This window comes from Plodia interpunctella, chromosome 1 (genome assembly GCF_027563975.2).
Source record: "Plodia interpunctella isolate USDA-ARS_2022_Savannah chromosome 1, ilPloInte3.2, whole genome shotgun sequence".
NCBI lineage: Eukaryota > Metazoa > Arthropoda > Insecta > Lepidoptera > Pyralidae > Plodia > Plodia interpunctella.
The window spans coordinates 5,318,589-5,342,263 of record NC_071294.1 but is presented as its reverse complement, the minus strand read 5'-3'; the positions used below and the strand labels follow the sequence as shown (position 1 = coordinate 5,342,263).

Genomic DNA, 23,675 nt, shown 5'->3' with positions numbered 1-23,675 from the left:
TTGGCTATGATTTAAGTATTTATTATAAAGTTATTTCTGACGATATATTGTTTTCTAAAATACTGAGTTTTAATTGAACTTTATTTAGGTTTATTAAATTTAGAGATTTAAGATGGCTTAATTGTGCCATTTTACTAATAATATACTCAGATTTTAGTAATAAATATGTTTCTATGTACATATTACTATTAAACTCTCTGGCTAGTTAAAACCTGCACAATATTTGACTAACTAAATAAGCTTAAACATTTTGATCACATTACTGTTTACAAATGTATTTACAACATCGTTATCCTCAAATTTTCGCGCACAAATAAATTGATTTACTTACACATTTTCGAGCATGTCAAAACATTTCATATAAAACAAAGTGAGCGCTTGAAGAGGCATAAATTATGTAACACGAGCACTGGCCGCCTTTCTTACCTATACACTCTCATTTACGCACAGGAATAGCTTTTGTACAGCCCTTCTTTACACCAGAACCCTTTACAGCTTCTTAAGAGAATTAGCTGAATATTTAATTGAAAATAAAACCAGTTTACAACAGTAAATGTATAACTTTGACTTTTTGTGTTAATTACTGGTAATAATACAAATTTGAAAAGGCTGAGAACCGCAGATTTATACTCGATGTAATTTTTATTCATTTATTTTTATTTGATTCAAATTGTAGTTCTGTTTCATAGTAGCTTCTAGTTTGTACATTATGGCTTCTACTATGTAATATATCAAAAAATTGGGGAAAATTATTTGTACTCGAGTCCCTGTTATCATGTTACGATCAAGTAAGTAAAGAATTCGTACCATCCAATAATATTGAGTTCGATTCCAAGAAGCGTGAAATAGTCCTGCAAATATAAATACCAAGCTATCTTCAAACATCTACACGAGAAAATCCAGCATCCGTGGAATTGGATTCCAAGTATTTGATTAAAGCCTTAATATAATTAACAAAACTAATAATTCTATTTCACAGTTTTCTCAAACGTCTTTCAATTCGTTTACTTGTAACTTTACATATTGTTTATTGTTTTTTACTTTGCGAAATGGATCTAAATTCTCGAAATAAATAGAATCTTGGCGATTGCTTAGCATAACGCAGTGGCTGCGCTCTATTTAATCATTGCATGCCTAAATCAAGGATTTATTAAATTATTATTATCAGAGTTATTATATTATTATAATAATAATGCGATATTGAACGACGAAATCTACCAGAATAAATATTAATCACAAATTCGTTTATCTACCTTCTGGACGGTCGCGTTTACATCCATATATAAATAATTCATACAAATCTCGTCCGAGCTCGCAGTGCGGTTGGTAAAAATCAGTTTACGAGTGTGGGAACTCGCGAGCAGGAGAGGCTTCGTTGGTATAACTCGGCGCGATGAAACAAACCACTGAAAGCTTAGAAATGCAACTAATTCTTGTACCTAGTGTACCATTTTCCCATTTTAGAAAAGGATATTTCTAAAGGTTTATTTACAAGGCTGTCTAACCAGAATCTCTAGCCTAGCTATATGTATATAGCCTGTGGCCATTGCTTAAAGAGCATGAACGGGGATTCGCTAACTTCTTGTAAATGAGCCTTAACAACCATCAATGATGATGAAACTTGTTGAACGCCTCGTATGCGAAAACACTAAACAACAATGCCTCTAGTTAAACAATACATTTTGTACATTGTTCAGATCTGCGCAACGGCACTCGACAGTTTAAACAAGTAAGGCACTTAATATGAATTTCATAGAATTCCGTCGTGAACTAGTTAATCCGATTTAGAATTAATTTCGAAATTGTTACAATAATATCAAACATATCTCTTCTGCACTCTCCGTATATTGTACCAATCCAACGCGGCACAGCACAAACAAATTGGATGCTTAAAATTCAATTTGAAGGTTTCGCGGTCCGCTTCATTCGCTCGGCCCGTTCGTTACAAGCCGGACTCTCGCATATCCGGATGAAAACGCAATTATTTTGTCGCGTTCGTAACTTTGAAATTGTTTAAACGCTTATCACCGGTGAATGCAGCTCGTGTTTGCGTAATGGAAGTTGGTGTGTACTACAATGAGTTTCATAATTTACTGTGTATCATGTTTGTAATTGCCTCAATATGTATGCTACTGTGGAACTCTGCACACATGTACCTACTTCTACGGGCTAAACCAGAATCGTATCGAAAAAAATATGCATTTTCTTATACACTCTTGAGTTTAATATCTAAGTATTTGGATTGTAAACGTATAAATCACACTCTATCAAATGCTAGAATGAAAAAAATACATTTTAATTTAGATTTTGCAAGTGCTAGTAAACGTAGGTATATCGTTAGAAGTATTGGCATTTCTACCCACATATGCAAATAAAATAAATTTCTAAAATTGCATACCTTGTTATGAAAAACCTACATCAAACTTGAAAAGTAAAGAAAAGTTTGTTTTGAAAGCATCGTGTTGTTTGTAGAATTTTTATTCCGGAGGTATTCTTGAAGCGCGAAGTAAACTAGAGTATTGTTATGAGAAGTTTTTAAATAAACCAAAACGAACCGTTAAAATAAAGCGGAGATTGTGGTGCTGTTCCATGAGTAAGAATTCGAAGTTGAAATAACTACTGGCCGAAGTTTTCCATCCTGAGGCTCAACAAAGTTTACAGAATAAATTTAAGTTCCCTCGAGCTGAAAATTGATGAACATGAATTCGAAGGTGTGAGTCTAAATAGAGGTTTGTTTTAAAATTCAAATTTAGAACCCACCTAAAATGTTTTATCAAAAAAGATTTCCAAGTAGGTATACAAAGAAAACCAAAAGTAAAAGAAACAGCGAGTGCAGAATGAAACAAATTAAATTCCACATTGCATGTCGCCATTTGTGTTCAGTGGAGAAGTTTTCTAATCCTGTATTCTTTGTTGAACTTTTCCAATATTGTGAACATAATACGCTTACATGTGACCTAATCCAGCAGAGTACAGGTAAGGTACATGCTAGATTTCACTTGCACTTCGAGGCTTTACAACTTTCACCACTGAAGTATAAAATTACTATCCGATATAATTAAAAGCATTTCAAAACTTTTTGTTAGCCAATATCACTGCCTAAAATGTACTCATGTGTATCATCTAGTATTTTCAGTATCTTTAATCACAATAAATTTATAATAGGCTGTTATAAAGTAGGATAGTGCAAGAAATATACAAACACAATAAATACCGATAGCTCCGACTGATTTCTAATGCAAATCATAGAATCTCACTTCGAATCGATTCGATGGTGAGAAGTAAAACCCGCACTTCGCCCACAATTCTTATTCTTAGGGCATACCAATCAACTTTGACTGAATCAAATTTATCTAAACAAAGGCGGAGCGCATGTTGAAGTCAAAGTTGACTTGTACAACCCATACTTAATAGGCATGGTGACATAGTATAGGCATGTTAGGATAATTAGTTTGTTCTATTCGTCAGATAGAGTAGCCATAAGAAATATTACTTACATGTAAGTTATATAACTTAGGAAGGGTAATATATATTTGATTTCCTTATTTTTTTACGTCACGCACACATTAATTTGTCGAGTCGCACACTCATCCTTTTCTAATGTCAAAATGAATTTTCTCAATTCACTCTTGGATTACCTACCCACATAGCGTAAACTGAGCTGAATTCTCTCACAGACGCACCTTTTCTACGCCAAGTAAATGAGTTAAATGAATTATCACGCTTCCTCACGGATCAGCACTTTCATTAACTTTCCATTTCGCGGTGTTTCACTTATTCCTACTCGTTGCAAAATTAAATCACTTCTGTTTCTTCGGAGCAGGGAACGCGTCATTTTATTTTACGTACTTTCTCTGTACTGTGGCTGCTCAAAAATTCGTATAAATACTTTACGAATAAGATATACCTACGAATATTAATATACCTAATATATTATAAATGCGAAAGTTTATGAGGAGGTATGTGTGTATGTATATATGTTTGTTACTCTTTCATGTAAAATCTACTGGACGGATTGTTACGAAATGTGGTAGAATATAACCTGTAACAATAGGGTACGTATCACACACCGGACGAATGTTAGCAGTATTATTCACTCGTTATGAACATGTGCAAAAATATGCGACAATACATGCTAATTCACGCTAGGACGATCGCTTCGTACATCGTGGTACGCTCAAACTTTGTGCTAGCGTGATAGTGCGGCCACAGCGTTATAATCATTCACAGTAATCATTATTATAATATTGTAGGAAAACAAAACCATTTATATTTCAATTCTTTATTCGACACCATATTTATGCAATCCATTTAGACACCAAATTGTAACAAAATGTTAAATCAATTGCCTTGTAATTTTACTTCACATAAGTAATATTCGTTTTTAGTTAAGCGGCTAACTCATTTATTTTCTTTGTATTATTTTTATTCCGTAAGTTAATTAGGAGGTATAATTTATATATAAAATTAAATGTTCTATTTATTTTTTAATTTATAAATGTTCAATTTATTTTACATTTTTTTTTTAATTTATATATTAAAAAAAATGTTCAATTTATTTTTATATATAAATTATATACCGCCTAATTAACTCACGGAATAAAAATAATACAAAGAAAATAAGTGAGTTAGCCGCTTAACTAAAAACGAAACCTCCTAAAATATGTAAATTATTAAAATTATGGCAATTTGAAAGAGACGTTAAAAGGGGGTGACCGTTCTGTAATTTGTACCAGGAAAATGTACAACTTTATTTTATGACTCATCAAAATTTGTGAGTCAATTACTCAACAAAGTTTTTCAGTATTTTAGTATAATTTTGATATAACTTCAATCCTACGGCACATTGCGGATTTAAACATAATTGTTTAAATCCGCAATGTAGCTCCTGAATCTACTACAGCTATTTTTTGTTCAATAACAATAAATAATGTTTAACTAATTAGAATTATTAACAAATCAATATGAAACAATGTACAATAACAACTCATCTTGTCAATTTCTTTAAAAACATAAACAATATTTGATTAACTACATAATATTCTATAAATAAGAAAAGTAACAATAGTACGTATATATAAATATATTTGTTCTTTAACAAGAGGGCTACACATGTGGAAATTTATACAAATAATTTAATTGTACTACATTTTGAATCCCTATTTATCAATTCCACAATTCAACAGCGAAATATAATTAATAATAAAATTAAAATACAACACTTCGCAACGTAAATAAGTACAACAATATACAAGTGTAAAGAGTTAATAAGCTCAACACGTATTCTTCTTGTTTACATTTTGTCACAATGTGGCTAATGGCATTACTATTATTTTTAATTCACTCCATTAATAATCATCATCAATTCCTGCGAAGATAAAAACACAGACGAGTACACGAGGAAGATTCATGTTAATTGAAATCTAATTTTTAAAAAAGATAACTAGTAAAATGTGATTTGAATTTCAGTTGAAGTAACGAAAATATAGATTTATGATGAACATTATTAGGTTGCATCACACTGAACGTGTTCTGTTACTGTTACCCTGTTTACCTTCAAATAATGTTACTTTTATAGAGATTCAGTATTTTGGAAATAAATCTAAACAAAAGCTTCCTGTTAGTTACTCGTCCATTTCATAGTTAGTTTTCAATATTTACTTATCAAAAACTACTCAAAATAAAATAACTCACTTAGGATAACTATACAAAAAATTACAACATACACGATGCAATAATTATATTTATATTATGTATTTTACTCTACCTCTTGAAATATCATATATCGTTCAGTTGATATCATAATATGTACATCTAATGTGGGTGTGATCGTAAGTCTTTTGTCACTAAATTATTGTTATATTCACATTCAATTACCAAAACTACCTTTTATTGATTCTATGCCCATGTTCAAAGATTGGAACCAAATAACTTACATTTATACATTTATATTTTTGTGAGTAAATTAGATACAACGATAAAATATGCATATAATACATGTAGTCGAAGGTACGTCGAAAATAATATTAGTTGATAAATGTTGTAAATAAAATTTGGTTTCACCAAAAATATGTTCATATATGTAAATCACACAAGTTAACCTTTATTTTATTATAATATATACGTAAGTCCAATTGCATTTGCACTAAACTCTTCAAATAAACTTTATGAATAAAATATGTTTCTAGAGGGTATTCAAAAACTTATTCAGTATATTCATGATAATTCACTATCTATTAATTATATTCCAATAACCTTAAGCAAATAGAGCGGAAGAGTGAAGACATACAGTCATTTACAGCCACAGTTCATAAGTAAGGCAAAAAATTCACAAACGCCTTAAAAATTCGCTGTACCAACTGTTAAAATGCAAATAAATACTTATATGTACACAAAATCGTACATAGTCGATTACAATTAATATAGTGATATTATGTACACGTTATTTTCATTAGAATCACAATTTAGTCCGTTTATTGACCACGATCTCGGTGTCATCTAGGAACCCTCATACGGATATCTCTTGTATCTGCACTCTTTTCTTCATGATGCCGGGCGGCGCGGGCGCGGTGGGCGCGGGGGGCGCGCGCAGGATGCCGGAGCCGCTCGCGCCGCCCGACTCCGACTCTCCATTCGACTCCGACGTGGCTTCAGATTCGCCAGTCGGCCCGAATTTCACTTGCGTCGAACTGTCCACTACTCGTGGCTCAAACGTGCTAGTTCTACCCACGGGGTCCTGAGGCCGACCCTCCACATTTTGAATATCTGGCTTCTGAGTATCTATACACACTACACTACCAGCTTCTATTGCACTACCAACACTAACATCCGGTAATGAATTGCGAGCTGCTCGATGTTTCTCGTCATAACAACTATACTCTCCAAAAGTAGGTTCCCCACAATCTGACAACGTCCTTAAATCAAACTTGGATCCTGAACCGCGAGGTACATGAGAGGATTTACACTCGAAACCGAAACCTTTTCCATCGAAAGCTCGCACTTCATAGTCCAATTTGCCGTCATAATTGTCTGAAGATGACGAGCTCCCGGCCTCGGCGAGATCATCCTTTGAGCGACGGGGACGGGATCCTCTCTGGTGATATATACCAGCGAAAATGAGAACGTTCAACAGTAGAAGAAAGCAGCCAACAGCAATGGTAACTGTTAAGGCTGCTGTGTAGGACTGATAATGTGAAGACGCTAGTCTTCGAAGCAGAGCGTCATCAGTTTGCACTGAAGAGACCGTGGCGTTTGGTGGGCACTCCGTGGAAGGCACGGGTGGGGCGGGGGACGGACGCGGCGCGGAGGAGCGCGGAGGCGGCGTGACGCGGCTAGGATCACCGCGGCCTATGTCGATGTTTACCACATGTGGCACATGAGTTCTGGACATGGTCTGAGGTCTCACTGCACCTGATAAAGTAATTAAATCAAGTTTCATAAGTAGGCAGTACAAAATTTATACGACATCACAACATCCCTATAAGCAAAAAATAATCAAAATTCAATGTAAATATGATTTACCTTCATAATAATTACTGTTGCCGTTATCATCTTGGAAATGATGATGCCGCATGGCAGCGTCTGGCATATCGGACCCTGGTCGATGCAGCTGTGGAATGAGGGACAGCCACAATGACATCTTATGACCGCGATAGTGGCTTCTCATCTCTGGTTTGGTACCTGTAGATATTCATACAGTCAATAAAGTAATAGAATTAAAACGTGTCATTAATTACAGGAGTTAATTATAAATACATACTAATTTCCATATAAAGTTGGTTGATAGTGTCGTAAGTATCCCAGTATGGAGTCTGGTCAGGGCCGAGTCTAGGCGCTTCACCTAATAAAGGGCTAGGCGGAGGGGTGGCTGAGGGATCATTTGGGTTTCTGAAAAATATTGGTCTATTAATATACATTTTGAATTAAATCAACAAAAATTTTCGGTTATAATTTAATAAATACTAAAGTACTTTGCCAAAATTTTAAATAGCAATTAACAAATTGACAAGAACAGTAATTATCATTTAAAATTCTGTCTATTTTTTTTAACTTAATACATTTTCCTCATTCGTTCCTTCGTCATTGATATTTAATATTTCAAATACTTTATCCCCCGAGAAACCGCCATCACAGAATTTTTAACAGACAAAAACAACTGCTAAAATCTGCGAAAGATGTTTTTTTATATCAGATCTTTTTTTTGCTTATTTACGAGTTTAACACTCGTAAATAAACATTTACTACTTTATTATATTTAATTATCTTACGATTATTTATTATAATTATTGTTACTATAATAATTGTAAGATCATACCCATATCTGACGAAATTAGCGACGTAATGCATGCAGAGCTTGGAGACCCGTTGTTCCTGCTGCGTGAAGTTTTGTTGATGATGGTTCAGTGAGAGCGGCGCGCCAATGTAGTAGGGCATCTCCTCCCCGTAGACAGACCCCGGTCGCTAAAACATAACTATGGTGATCTATCTTTTTTCGTCGCTCATCCTAGATACTAGACAAATCCTTTAAGCTCGCACGACTCGTAGCAGTGAGTCGACAGCCTGAAAGCCCGACTTATGTTAGCTGGTTGTATTCCCAAATTCTACGTCGAGTTTGTAACCAAAACCTATAACTGATTGTCTACAATAATCCGCTTATTTGTGGCGAGCGGTTATAACAATTTGAATATATCGTTTTGCCCGCGCGACGTATTTTCATAGATACTTAAACATTGCCCTTTAACAGCAATGTGGTTTGTGATTTGTGATAATGCGCGCATATCGTTATAATGGGATCGTATCATAAAACATTTTGGAATACGCTGAAGTTTGATAGTTAGGTACAATGTAACAATTTAGCTGACATTAATATACCTATATATATATTAATAGTCCTTGATGTACCCATATTTATTATTTATTTTATTATATACGCAGTAAATTACGACAACTTGTATAAAATGTACCAAATAGTATAAACTTATTGAAATTTTGTATCAATTTTCTAGTTTCTGGCTAAAACTAAAAATAAAGCAATAACATTAGATATTTACATATTTGAGGGAGGTAATCATAACAAAAATACAATAAAAACATCACTCGAAACTTGTAACATCAGATTATTATTATAGGGTAGGGTAATGAACGTTCCGCTAAATATATCTAACACGTCTTTAGGGGATACCGCGTGACAGTTCGGAGCCGTCCCTGTATCACCAAAACTAGTTTTCATTAACGCGGTGTTAGGGATTGTGTAACTCACCTGTGGGTAATCTTTTTCTTGCGAGAGGTGGTGGAAATGAGTGAAGTAGGTAGTGCCCCCACGCAAGGCGTGAAGGTAGCCCAGTCTGATCAACGGAGCAGCTGTTCTACCGTCGCTCAACACCTGCAAAATATGATAAGTTAAAGTTTTACTAATAAATCATTGTTCTGTGTACTTTTTGACAAATTATACTTTTCATGTTACTTGTCATAAAATTGCTAGAATTATGATGTAATTATTAAAAGTGCCCGATATTTTATCCATTTAGGTAGGTAAACATATATATAGCCTGGCTGTAATAAATTACGACATGGGATAATACTCTAAGAAATAGCCTCAAGTATCTAAATATTTAAGCTTGTAATACACATTTATTACGGCGTAGAAAAACTAAAAAGTATCTATAGGTATCTAATTATTTTGTTTGGGATCTCAAAATATTTGACTGATATGTACTACAATCCGAATCAATTTGCTGATTCCGTGCAGAAGTGCCGTCGGAAGAACAAATGGGACGTAAACCAATTAAACAAGTTGTGCAAACAGTAACGTCAGCAGTTTTTCCTTGTGTAAACTGCTCGCTTTGTAAACAAAGCAGAGCGGGTTGGTGAAATAAGCTTGCTCGAATGTGTGCCTGACTCCTGCTCCGCCGTGCTGCCTCATCTTCGTGCAATTTCCCCAGAGAGGCTTACGAAATTTTTGTATCGTCATATATATAGGTATAATTTTATAGCTAGAAACTTGTTAGTATATTTATATGTTTTGCTAGATAATATATAGGTATATATAAATAATTATTGCCTATACTTAAATAAAACATTTTATTCTGAAAAAAATCAAAACTGAGAAAGAATTTGCAGAACATATGCAATTTTACGCATTTCTTTATTTTTATCTGCGTTTAAAGTACTAAAATTGCTTTATAGTTAACATTATTTTATTAATTAAACTTATTTTTATCACAATTTTTGAGACATATAACACGACTCTCCTAGTTTCGCGTAGAGTAGGACACGCTCCTCGAATTGAGATCGTCTATGATACGCCGGAAACAGCTCGAATATTGTCTGCTCAGCTGACAGTTATCTCTCAGTTGTGTAGCCCTCACTATCGGCACTATCTCAAACACGGGACAAAAGACAACACAACTTTCGCTTCGATGTTATTATTAAAGTTATGACGACGATAGAGACAACTTTTGCGTCCCTTTTTAGAATAATATTCTTAACTGGGTCAATTATAGAAGGAAAATATTATAGTTTTTATAGCTATAAAGCTTGCTACTTCAATTTCTATATTTTCCTTTAGTAGATAAGTACTAATCCATTTAAGCTTTTAACTACTTAATTACATCAATTTACTCCAAAGCCTATACAATGCAATAGACTTAAGTTGGTTTTATGAACACTTTGAACATGTCCATGTACGTATATGAACCAGATAAAACACCAATGTAATAATGTAGGTAAAGAAATATTTTATATTATTTTATCTCATACATAATCTGATTATTTTTTATATTTTCGTATTAAGCACTTCACATAAGTCACGAAATAAACTAAGGCAAAAGTGAAATAAACCAGAATTATTGTTAATTCAAACAATACCTCGAGAGTAGCATCCCGCACGCTCAAGGGATTTTGGACGGGCTTATCCCAATCCGTGTACTCATTCTTCAGGGTAGAGTAAATCTCATTGAGATGGTAGTAGTAGGCGTTTCTTACGAACGTTCGTAAGATGCGGTCGCGGCGGCTCTCGTTGAAGCCGAACTCCAAGTCTTGTGCGTTGAATTCCAGGTACGACTCTGCAATGAACGGTATGTCTCTCATTTGCATATTACTTATCGCCCCGCGACAAATTCTTAAATCATTTAGTACGGCTCGAGAATTAATTTTCCATTATCTTATTCACGCTTGCTAATTTATTTGTCTTTAAGCGATTTACCGAAATAAAAGCGAATTCAATTAAGAATAACCTACATTATTATATTCTTTATCAAAAACCTTTTTAGTCTCTATTTCTTTATGTTAACTTCAGTGACCCAAATATATTTAAGAAAATTATTATTTTTTAATATTAATAGCATTTTTTATTTGTTTATGAAATGAATTGTGTAATAAATTTACTTAGAAGCCGAATTTAAGTATAGTTCACTCGGGCTTTCTTTTGCAAAATTCCAGAAACAAACTTAATTACTATTTTCCGACAAAAATTTAAAAGGAAAGCGTTCTAAATAAGAGCCTTAAAATGAAACAAGAGGAGCGCCATTTAAAGTGCAATGGTATTATCGTTATTCTTTGCCGCGCGTCCCTCGGCTGGAGGATTATCCCGATGATTATCCCCGTCTGAATGCTGTAAGTGAATTACCGGTCGTCGTGAGTCCGAAGAGCAGTTCCCTGTGAGGAAAGTCGGCCAATTCATGGCCAGCCGCGTTGGCCACCGCGGCCGCTCCAGCGCCGAGGCGAGAGCTGTCCGTTGGAGGCGGAGCCTGAACATATAAACGTATTTTGTTAATAAAAACCTGTTATTATTATTTTTTAAAAGCAATTCATTTTAAACCGGTGTGAAGCTCAAATTCATTCTGATATACCTACTTATAGTTTTTTTAAACTAATCGTACAAATGTTGATCTCCTAATGTTATAATAGTACTATATGTTTTAACCAAAACTAAGATCTAGGAGGGCACAATATCACATTGCTCGAATTCGCAAGACGGACTTTACCCAGATGAATGAATGTCACTATGGATAGACAAAGGTCGACAGGTATTACAGCCACGGTAATCGTGTTGAGTACAATTATGTACGGAATTCCACACAAACTTTTTGATTAATTCGAGGTATTAGTACAACTTGATATATTATGAAATAAACAAATCATCCAATGTGTAGGCGTTTTTACTACGATGTCGTACGCTACAGTACAACGTGGAATCGAGTTCCACCTACTTGTTTAACATCACAACCCGTTTCTATCCTTGGCTTACAGAAAAAATCAGGGTTATACTCATAATCACCTTGCTTTCCAGAATGCCAGGTCTATTAATTTTTCAACAAAACCAAACAAAAAAACTGTCATAAGACAATCGATTTAAGCTCTTACTCATATTTCAGTCAGTTCAGTGTATCACAGAAATACAGCTACAAATGAACCGATCTCGATTAGTTTAGTTCACACGTCACTTACATCGACTGTTGATTGATGACTCTATCGCCGCTTTGAACTGACAACTGTTACCTATGTATTTTACTACTTCATAAACTAGATCCAGTAACTGACATCAATCAATATTACTCACAGGAGTAGGGCTTTACAGCACCTAATGAATAAAATATTGACTTTGTATCTATATAAAACTGTATATAATAATAAACGTAGCAATATTTGTTTAAATAAAAAAAAATATTTAAACAAATATTGCAAATAATTTGTTTAAATAAAAATTCATGTTCTCTCGGCAAAAAATTGTTTGAGTAAAAAAATGTCCTTAATGCCTAGTCCAATTTACTGAGAAAAGTTGCAAATGTTCATGAGTTTAATATTGTTTCTCACTTGCATGTGCCGCATGCGTTCCATTTTCCTCTATTTTCTATTCGAATGTGAACACAATAACGATTTAACGATGTTGCTCTTGATGGCACTTCACTTCGCGCGTTCGTTGGTCGCAATTTAGAGCGCAATGTGAAATAACATACTTTTGCATGTAAGGTACATTCGGCTAACAATAATTTTTATATCCAAATTAAAAAACTTTGTTTTCGTTTGGGTTAATAGTTTTATAAGAGAGGGCCTCCGTACTTTGTGAGACGCGTACCCGGCTTACTAGCTCCGCCATCATATTTTTATCGATTTTTTTAAATATATCTTCTTCTATGGGTGCCTCTCCAACTAGTGAAAATCATCGATTAGCATGGTGAAGTCTTATCCTTAGCTCGGCGGAACAGCTCAGCTGCGCTCGCTATCCCAGTCCATTCTCGGATGTTCCGCAGCCAAGATTTTTTCCTTCCTCCAACCTTTCTCTTCCCAGCGACTTTACCCATCATTATTAGTTGTAGGAGGTTGTATTATTGATGCCTAAGAACATGACCCAAATACGAGAATTTACGATGTTTTACAATGGACATGAGTGTGCGTTCTTAACCAATTCGCTGTAAGACTCTGTCATTGGTCACTTTCTCGGTCCAGCTAATATATAACGACAATTAAAGATATCACAGGTTATCATACCACACTAGATTTTATTATATACGAGTAGTAAAATTAATACTTTTTCATTAAACAAAAGTCATAATTTACAACAGAGATTATAGTGGCCACATGGCCACCATTTTCTTTTTAGTAAATTCTGGCAAGTATGCCTATAATAGAAAACTATAAAACTTTAAAATAAAATAAATTATCTAATGCAGTATAGTTGTAGTGCCACTTTTTTACTTTTCGTTAATATATAAAATAAATTCATAATTAAAAGATCTGTAACAAGATGTTGGAACAACATCCCACTCAAAGGGTCTTTGAAATAAAAAAAATATTTAAAATTAAATTATCTAAAATGTGACGGTGGCGCTAATATGCGATTTCGCCCATATATGAGCAAATGAAATGAAAAATTTCGTACAGAGGACGGATTGACAATGACAGTGCCGTCGACGAAGGGTGCGAACCCGGGCAGGAACCGAGGCGGGTTGAGCTTCACGGCCAGGAGTTCTGACAGAGGCTTGTTCCGCAGACACGGCGCCAGATCGTCCTCCAGCATGTCTCCGTGGCAGCCCGTCTGCTCGGCGACCTACCCACAATCAAACAATAATTACTGTTACTGTATAATAAATATATTACGTTTTTATAATAAAAATAATCAGCGCACTTTTTGAGTTACCTTTTTTTTTATCATGAGTGGTTCCCTCTGCAGCGCCCAGGAACTGAGTCCGGACCCGCTTAACAAGATGACACGCCTCAGTAGTTCTGAAATACAACAATGAACTTAATTTTGTAGTATTTTTTTTTTATCAGAAAGAAACTTCCACAACATTTAATTTTGAAAAGTAATCTTTATATAATACTAGCGGCCCGTCCCGGCTTCGCTCGGGTAAAAAACTTATTAAATTATATACCCATACTATATACCCATACTATATACCCATATTATATAGACAAACCGACAGGCAGACGCGGTAGAGGACTTTGTTTTATATTATCTAAGGATAAAGATACATCAAGAAACATTGACATTTTTCTTTTATTTCCAGAACTTAAAACTATGTGCATAAAAGCTATATTTATATAATTGAAAATTTAAAAGCTTAAACTCAACCCTGTTGAAACATTAACAAGGATCCGTCATCGCAAACTTTTGTTTTCAGTAAGTAGTAGTCCCATATAAATTTTGATCATCTTCTATTAGCCCTGTTCTCAAATCGGGTCCGTGTAAACTTTCCACTTGTGCATGTCTGATGTGACCCTTTTAATCGCATTAAGTGACGGAGGACCAGAACTGGACGCTGACACGAAATAATGAAATCTGCCTGAGCGGCCTAATTACGGACAATGGGCGTCCCATGCGTCATCTCGTGAACGGGTGCTGTTTGCGGCTCTACGCTCCTCTTGTCTGCGGTCAGATAATTAAATTATTGTTTTTCCGTACACGCGCTGCTCTAGTTGATGACTTAACGCTCATTACCACATAATTAATCTACGTATACACACATGTAGATTTTACTTTTTTAAGTATTCGAAGGGGAGGTATTGTCCAATGGGATACTAATTAATTAGGCTATTAAAGGACAAAAAACTTATATTCTATCCAGTCGAATTCCAGCAGATATTTCGCGATTATTTAGTTAAAACTTTTACGCTCACACATACAAAGTTTCAAGTTTATAATATTAACAGAACTTTAATTGATTCAATTAATAGAAATTTCTTAATGTTTATTAAAGAATACATCCTATAACAGTGCAATCAGTACAAGTATCTCTCTCGTCTGGCAATTTTCGCAGTCGCAATCTTCATTCCTAAGCATTACGATCACTTGAAGGAACTAAACGACTTCAGTCCTATTTTAATTAAGTGGTTTTACATTGTTTCTGCGAAATACTAGTAAACAATTCTTCCACATTCTTTTTGTAGTAAATGTCATAATTATTTTTATTTTTAGTATTCAGCCATATATAATTTAATCCTCCTATAAATACAAAATGTATTTCATAAAATGTAAAGCATTAATGTCAATGGGCTAAAAAAGACGATGAAAATATTGGTGATTTTATCTTATTACTGGCACTGTAATATGTACTAGGTTAAAAAAATTACGTACGTTAGTTAATAAGTACTTGTTTAAACAGTACAGTTATTTTATTTATACGTTCTATGCGATACTTAAACACACGTTTTAAAATAAGTTGCCTGAGTTTACTGCATTTCAGCAGTATAAAACGCATAAAAGCTAGATTCGTTCTAGTTTTGATGATCTACATCGATGAAGGCGGACCATAGTGCCTATGTATATAGATAATACCGTTGTAAGTAAAAAGTTGTCTGTCGGGCTGGTGTTGGGATATGCCAAGAGAATCGGATGAAGAAGGGCTTCTCTAGCCACATCCTCTGCGGATAGGAGTATGGTGCTCTCCAGTCAATGGCTCACCCTGCTGTCGTGACTCTAATACCACTTTTTGTACTATACTTCTACATAAGGCAAACGGCAGAGTAGTAATAGAGGCCACATACTGGTATTATATAAATAGCCATAACGACTATAAAAGTAGATAAGAAGAAGATGCCTAGTGTTGTAGCTACCGGAAGACTAGTCTAAACTGTGCTGTCCTACAACTATTGGTCAGTCAATCTTTTCTTGTTTAATATAAATAGTTCGGCACTGTCGCATTTTTGCTTAATAACTAATAATACAAATAGAATTTTACAAGCTACCGACAAACTGTTTTTCAGTTTGCAGACGAACTAAATATAAAATTTTGAATGTACCGTTTTGTTCAATAAATCATTACATATAATAAAATTGAAGAAAGGCTAAATTTGTACATTGGATATTTTTTTAAATTCTTCATGGAATATACTTAGTTACTAATATAGATGAAGAAAATATAGTTTTGGAAATTTTTGTCTGTCTGTCTGAATGCGCCTCACTCGAAATCTACTGGACCGATTTGATTGAAAATTGGTATGTACCTTATATAACGGGTTAACATCTTAGATACATTTAATCCCGGTAAATGGTCAGGTTCCCGTAGGATAATTGAAAACTAATTATGAATCAAAAATACCTCGGAATCCCGGGTTAACATCTTATAGACATTTCATCCCGAAAATGATGAGGGTCCTGTAGGAAAATTAGACACATTTCATCCCGATAAATGGTCAGGATTCCATAGGATAATTGAAAAACTAATTATGAATCAAAAAATCCTCGGAATCCCGGGTTAAAATGTTATAGATATTTCTGTCTGTAGGAAAATTAAAATAACAATCCACGGAGTCGATTTACTTTAAAATTTTGTAGTAAGGTGTAAACGGAATATAAACAATTTTTTTTATCGATGAAAGTCTGATAAAGATATAATTAGAAGGTATCAAATTTCAATTTAATTTTGTTATATTTTAGTTTTGAACATAAAGAGAATAGATGGCGCCATCAAGACTTTTAAAACACGCTATGGTTTCGCTCAGACAATATAATATATCTATATATATATTGTACTTCCGAAATAAATCACTAGATGGCGCCAATAAAACTTTTAAATCTCTAAATCACGCTATGGTTTCTCTCTCACAAATCCATACTAATATTATAAATAGGTAAGCGTTTGTGAGTTTGTATGTTTGGGGCGGGATATCTACATTACATTGCAGGAAGTGGGATTGGACAAGTTTGCGGGACGAGATACGCAGCGGGAAACAGGAAATTGAACTAAAGATGAGAAAAAAATGCGAATTTGAATCATACCAGTCTACAGAGTACGCGATAAAAAAAATACTGAGATTTTGCTATCAAAATCACGCGGGTGAAGCCGCGGGCAAAAGCTATTTTAAATATAAGTAATTTAATAAGATTCTATATATAAAACTATATAAAAAATATATAAAACTTTTGCATTACTGAGTGTCTGACTGACAGACAACGTACAGACTACTGGGCGTAGGAAGCTGAAATTTTAGCGTAGCACTAAGAGAGGATTTTTGGAAATTCTACCCCGAAGAGGGTGAAAGGGGTGAAAAACGTTTATATGAAAGTTCTACACCGTTGAAGATAGTGACTTGAAAATTTGGATTTCGTTTACAACAAATTAATGAATAAGTATTTCAGATTTTTCTGAAAATTACCTCAACCCCTTCAAAAGGGGGGTGAAATATGGTATCGAACTTAAGACCTACAAATTTCAAAATAAAATTGGTAAACATACTCTTCATAATTTTTCTTAAAGAATGACCGAGATTTAACCATGAAATTCACGCGGGCGAAGCCGCGGGCAAAAGCTAGTATATTAATAAAATGTCAAAATATATAGGTACCTCTGGCGACCGGCGAAACAGCGAGGAAGTTTGCCAAAGCGGCTCCCGTGCCGTGGCCCAGCAGAGTCACCCGCTCCGGGTCCCCCCCGAAGGCTGGCAGGTTCTCCCGCAGCCAGTGCAGCCCTGCCACCAGATCCATAAGCCCGAAGTTACCCTGCGCTGACCCCTTAGCACCAGTCTTTAAAAAACCTGTGGGAAAATATTTTTACATATTTGTAAATACATAAGTATGTGTAGGTATGGCTACAACAATTAGGTAGGTAAATAAAAATGTAAGTAAAGATTTTAAAGTTTACCTAATTAAATTAAATACATTACAGTAAAATAATATACACAGCTTTCTCGGATACCCTTCTAGTGAAATTTACTTTCATTATTTTTGTACTCCAACATCACTTCACATGTCGTTAAAGCTAAATCTTCTCTCATGTAAAAAGGAAAACAAAATTTATTAAGGAAAATGTGCTATGAAAATTTATTGACAAACCCCGTATTCGTTAGTGGAGGGATCGCATTTGAAGCAAAACGTAAATCGTTTTTCAACCAAGTACCTCACTTGCCTTCAAAGCAGATAAATATTCCGTGCTTTAAATTTATAGTTTCTTTGCTTCGATCTATTTTTAGTTCCATTTTATCTAAAGCATAACCCACTCATAAAATTTGTAAAATTGTTTACAAAAATGTCAAGTTTATTTTAAATTCAACATTGTAACTCCTGAAATCCAAAATATGTTAAGTTCCAACGAAAAAATCGGAATCACGAAAAAAACGGAAATCGTGTTGTTTCCTGGACACGGATTCTTCCAGGCACTCACATGACGTGTATATTTTCTGTCGTATATTTCTTCATATGTCCTCTCAGTTACAGAAGTAGAATAACTATTTTCGTAAAACCAACTAGTAGTCAGCAGGAGCCAGCTGCGCGACATCCTATTTTTACGAGACATTTCTCTACGAGAACGACATTATGTGTCTCTCAGTTTCAGTAGTTATCTTAGAATAAAAATTGCAAACGCAATTATATAAAAATAGGTAAGACAACACTTATTATCCACAGTAACTATAATCAGACCACCCCGTCATTACACGCGTTCCGGATCTCACTTAACTCGTACGACTCATGTTATTTAACTGTATACAAAGTTAACTAACTCACCCAATACACCTAATCTAAAGTTGATAGTAACTACAATGATGTTGCCGTGCGCTGCCAGCGTGGTCCCGTCGTACGCGTTGCCCGAGCTCCACTCGTAGGACTCCCCGTGCACAAACACGAGGCACGGCAAGCCTTTGCTGTTGTCCTCGTCTTCGCCACCTATTTTCAAGCAACTTTCATATACTAATTAAAACAAGCTTGTTTAATAATCTAAATCTGCGCTAAATCTGCTATTAATCGTCGTGCAACTAAACCTTACATTATCACACACATGTTTTACAAATAATTATTAATTTTTGACGTTACATTTCAATACACTAGCCCTCTAGTGTGTTGATAGCGTGTGTATACATACACACACTGTTCAATTTTGATTCTAATTTAGATTGCTGATTTGAAACATACAACTAAAAGACAAGTTAAGTAAAAGCTGAAAAAAATAATATTCATTTTTTGATAGTTCCCGCTTCAGAGATCAAAGCACGGTGCGGAAGGAAAGGGGAATGTGCGAACGGACGATCGTTTTTGTTTCTGACGCGATCAAATCTACCCGCGCTCACGTCTATCAGGCTTGTATGTTATCATGACCTATATTCTTTCTCTGCCATATAATTTAAAATATAGTTATAGTTTTTTCTTATTGTCTAGTAAAATAATTACTTATCATCAAGTTTACCATCACCAATACCTGCTTTATCATAATTGCTGATTTTAAATTTAATGATATTCATAATGCATATTAATTTTTTTGTCAAGTACTACCATTTCGCGTACGTATAACTACAGAATAAAAAATATTAAGACATATATACACACGATTCAACAAATGAAAGTACAAATACCGTCGTAATGAAAACAAAAATGTTATCAGATCAGAAGCGCTATTTTGACCGTGTCTGATACTGTCACTGTCAACTACATTTCAGCGGAGTCAAATAACCTTTTTGTTTACGATGCGTATATCTAAAGTAGATTACAAACTAATGCTATAAAATTAAATACTGTTATAGCTAAGTTTCAATAAATAACTATAATGTGTACGTAGCACGTGTCGTCCGTCAATGTATTGTACACGTCAACAAGTTATTAATTAATAAACACAAATTATTGCGATGTCATGAGAATTTACATTGGAATTAATAAAGTAAACAACGTAATGTTATAAATTTTCTAGAAATAATTTTTATAAAATATAAGTTTCAATTTTTATCCTTTAAAAAACGTTGAGTTTTACTTATCGGTTTTTAAAAACTGTGAAACTCATTAGACAAATTAATTGTTTTACTGCATAACAACGAGTGCTCGGTGGAAAATATAATATAATAAAATATAATACAAAGCACTGTTTGTATGAAACACAAATGCATTACTAATGGAATGGTTACAGAAAGGGAGAATACAGCCTGTACATTTAAGAGAACGATTGGAGCAGTGCTACTGACAGAACCCAATTGAACTCTAATTTAATGAAATTGAAAAAGAACGGAAAAGAATTCCTGGAAAATATTTTCAAAAGGATTGTTACAGAAAATATTAAATTAAATAATTTATTTCTAGTAGTTTGTGAGAAATCATATAATTTGCATCAATGAAGTAAATGATAAAGTTTTCGTATATTGAATACCTAACAAAATAAAGAAAGCATGGAGACAACACCTAACCTGGATATAACAATCAATAACCGGAAAAATAATGAATATCTACTAGAATAGATTACAAATTGTCTGCAAACTTCTAACCAAATATCAAATATGCAATAAAGCTTAGGATTTTGTATGACAGTTAAACATGTAATAATACTTTTTTTATTACACATATACATCATCAATGGCATTTTTAAACTTATTCTAATAATATATCTTGATCCACTTTCAATGTTGGTCTTCTTTCAGCCGATGATATGGTTCGTCTCAACCTCACTTCCGCACTGCTTGCAGGAGCACTATGCACTGCAATGCACTACGGAATTGAGGCCTCGACGCCCTCCATCGCAGCCTCCTCGTATTTATCTCATTAATGTGTCTTCTTTACTCGCCGGAAAGTGCTTGCTACCGCTTTTCATTTTTAAATTCAACTTTTTCTTTTGTGCCTTGTGAAATTAATGTCCACAAAAGAGTCAAGTTATTTATGTTATGACCCAAGTATATACCCAAGAGCCATCATTTCAATACATGTCCAAACCCAACCAGCGACCTATATAAATGTTTGACCAGCGAAAAACAAACTTCACAAGAACGAAAACAAGAAAGTTTGATTGCTCAAGACAACTGGCCTTAATTTTACTCTTATATTTTATTGTGCACAAAATCAGCAGATGGAAACAAAAGTGCTAAAATAGCCTAATATAAAAAATATGCAAATGAATTTATTTTTGAATAATTTGATTAAATTTATGCGAGTAGCATATAAATAATGTATTAGCAGAGTGTATGTCAATAACACCATATAAGTATTAATTCTATTGTCGCACGTGGGTAAATCAAAATAATATTTTTTTATTTTCGGAAATAACCTCTCTGGGTTATTTCCGAAAATAATAAGTAAATACTTTATACTAGTCAATGTAAAATAGATAAAGTATTTTTAGAAGCTAAAAAGAAATATGAAAATATCATTAATGACATTTTCGTATTTTCTTTCACGTACTCGGAATGGGAAAAGGTAATCCAATTTAAAGCACACAGAGTGCTAAAAGGAGCTTTATTAGAACAATAATATCGGAATAATGACGCCTGTTGCGGCGGCGAATCGCGGCGTCTCGCGGCGGTCGTTAATCCTTGCCAGACAGTTTATTCATAATTTATTCACGTCATTTCCACGCTAATTCACTGTCCGTTAAATAAGCCGCTCTTGAAATATGCAGCGTTTCAGGCTGCGGCGAGCGCCTTCCGATACCAGACGATATCCTTGAGCCTACTTCAAATGAGCTTCGATTTGAAAGACATTTACCTATAAATGCGTATTACTCGTTCGACTCGGCTGGATAGGAACGGGTGTTCCTTTATCGATGATATAACAATATTAAAGGACAAAAATAGTACATTGCTTTGTTGAGTTTGAAGTTATTATGGGATAAAATGATCGAGGTAAGCTTATTCTTACGTACCACCGTGATTCTTTTATACAAATTTGAAAAATGTACCTATTTGTTGAATCATATTTAAAAATCGTTCAACTGAATATATGTCTCTCTTTAGTTAAATAATAAAAACTAAATTGTTTCTCTATTCTCAAGTAAAAATGGGATTACGCCAAAAACCTCAAAAAAAATCCAGCATAAAACCAACATAATTGCACGATTGGTTCATCCCTATATAATCTTGGCTCTACATCCTATTAAAATAAATCAATAAAGAATCGTCTCACCATTAGTCGGCACATAAAGATTGACATAAAGGCAATCTTCGCTCTGATTTGCCAGGACGGGTAGCAGTCGCTCGAGCTGTCGTATGCGCGCGCGCGGGTGCAGCAACAAGGCGTCTTCACGCGGCACGGCCGCGGGCGGCGCTTGCGGGCACGCCGGCCCTGACGCGTCCGCCAACCGCGTCGTACGCCACTGCGACGGCGTCACCGGCGGCATGTATCTACAAAAATAAGAAATTCCAAATCTGATGGTCTAAAAACAAACAATAAAAAGAAGCTGCTAACCTTCTTTAGTGATACTAAAGAGGCCGCCTAATGAAGTTTTTTAATATTGACTGACTGATTACATACAATACAGCTAGCGGTTATCAATAGAATAATTCATTAAAAAATATGAATATGCTAATTAATTTTGAGGCTATATTAATTATGGTAATAATAATATTGGTATTTAGCAACAAAACTAGGTCACAAAACTAGTCAATCTATATTTAGGTAGATATACTATTATAAATAACAATATTTAGCTACAAAATGTAATTGTTGATTACCTGAGACTACCGAGAGGTGGTGTAGCATACGGCACGCCGAGGTAGGCCTCAATTTGCGGATGCGAGTGTACAACGATCCCGCGCAGCGGTCCGTATTTAGTCCGCACGACGCGCGTGCTATACTTGTGTGAGGAGATCGCGGCCGCGCAGCAGACGAGCCACGCGTACAGCGCGGCGCGGTCCGCGCGCATCACGCGGAGCGCGGAGCGGCGCGGGGCGCGGGGCGGGGCGCGGGCGCGAGCGCGGGCGACGCGCCGCCGGACGCGCGCATCACGCGGCCCGCCGCGCCTCTCCGCACGCGCTCGCCACGCGCCGCCAGCTCATCCTGTTACACCCTTCTCTCGGGCTCGCCGCCACTGTTGTAACGTATGAACTTAACATTTCATAGTCGATATTATAAATTTGTGCTAGAAAAAGAAAACTCAGAGAATAACCATCAATCTAATTACGCATATAATTCTGATGTAGCATCTGTAGCTCGTAGCTCGTAGCGCTCGCAGCAAATGGTCATAGTCGTCACTTGTGTGGATATTTTTAAAAACATTTCATTCACTTTTAGATATGTGCTGTAATTTCAATTAATTTAACAAACAGACGCGACGAGATATTCATTGTGCTTCGAAAAATTATCATATTTACCCTGTAAATAAATACAATTTACATTCAAAGGACTTTAACGCACTTACCCAAGTCATTTTGCCCCAGTAGACATTAATTCATGCGAATTAATCATTTAACCTGAAACAAAATTGAAACATGCTGTATAATTTATCGTACTAAATCCAAGCTACTATCGCAATTCGGAAATACGGTATACCTCA

The 23,675-nt window shown here is 34.9% G+C and overlaps 1 protein-coding gene across 1 annotated transcript; it reads right to left on the bottom strand.

Moving 5' to 3' along the window:
* Window positions 1-4,286: 4,286 nt before the first annotated feature.
* LOC128671905 (neuroligin-1-like) lies at window positions 4,287-23,073 on the bottom strand. Its single transcript, XM_053748741.1, has 13 exons — window positions 22,855-23,073; window positions 22,307-22,524; window positions 18,941-19,099; window positions 17,785-17,973; window positions 14,138-14,223; window positions 13,880-14,047; window positions 11,627-11,747; window positions 10,867-11,063; window positions 9,260-9,382; window positions 8,315-8,460; window positions 7,760-7,887; window positions 7,522-7,680; window positions 4,287-7,410 (listed from the first exon to the last, which is right to left on the bottom strand). Exons 1-13 carry the CDS (start codon window positions 23,043-23,045, stop codon window positions 6,509-6,511), a joined length of 2,787 nt encoding a protein of 928 aa, XP_053604716.1. The 5' UTR covers window positions 23,046-23,073; the 3' UTR covers window positions 4,287-6,508.
* Window positions 23,074-23,675: the final 602 nt, after the last annotated feature.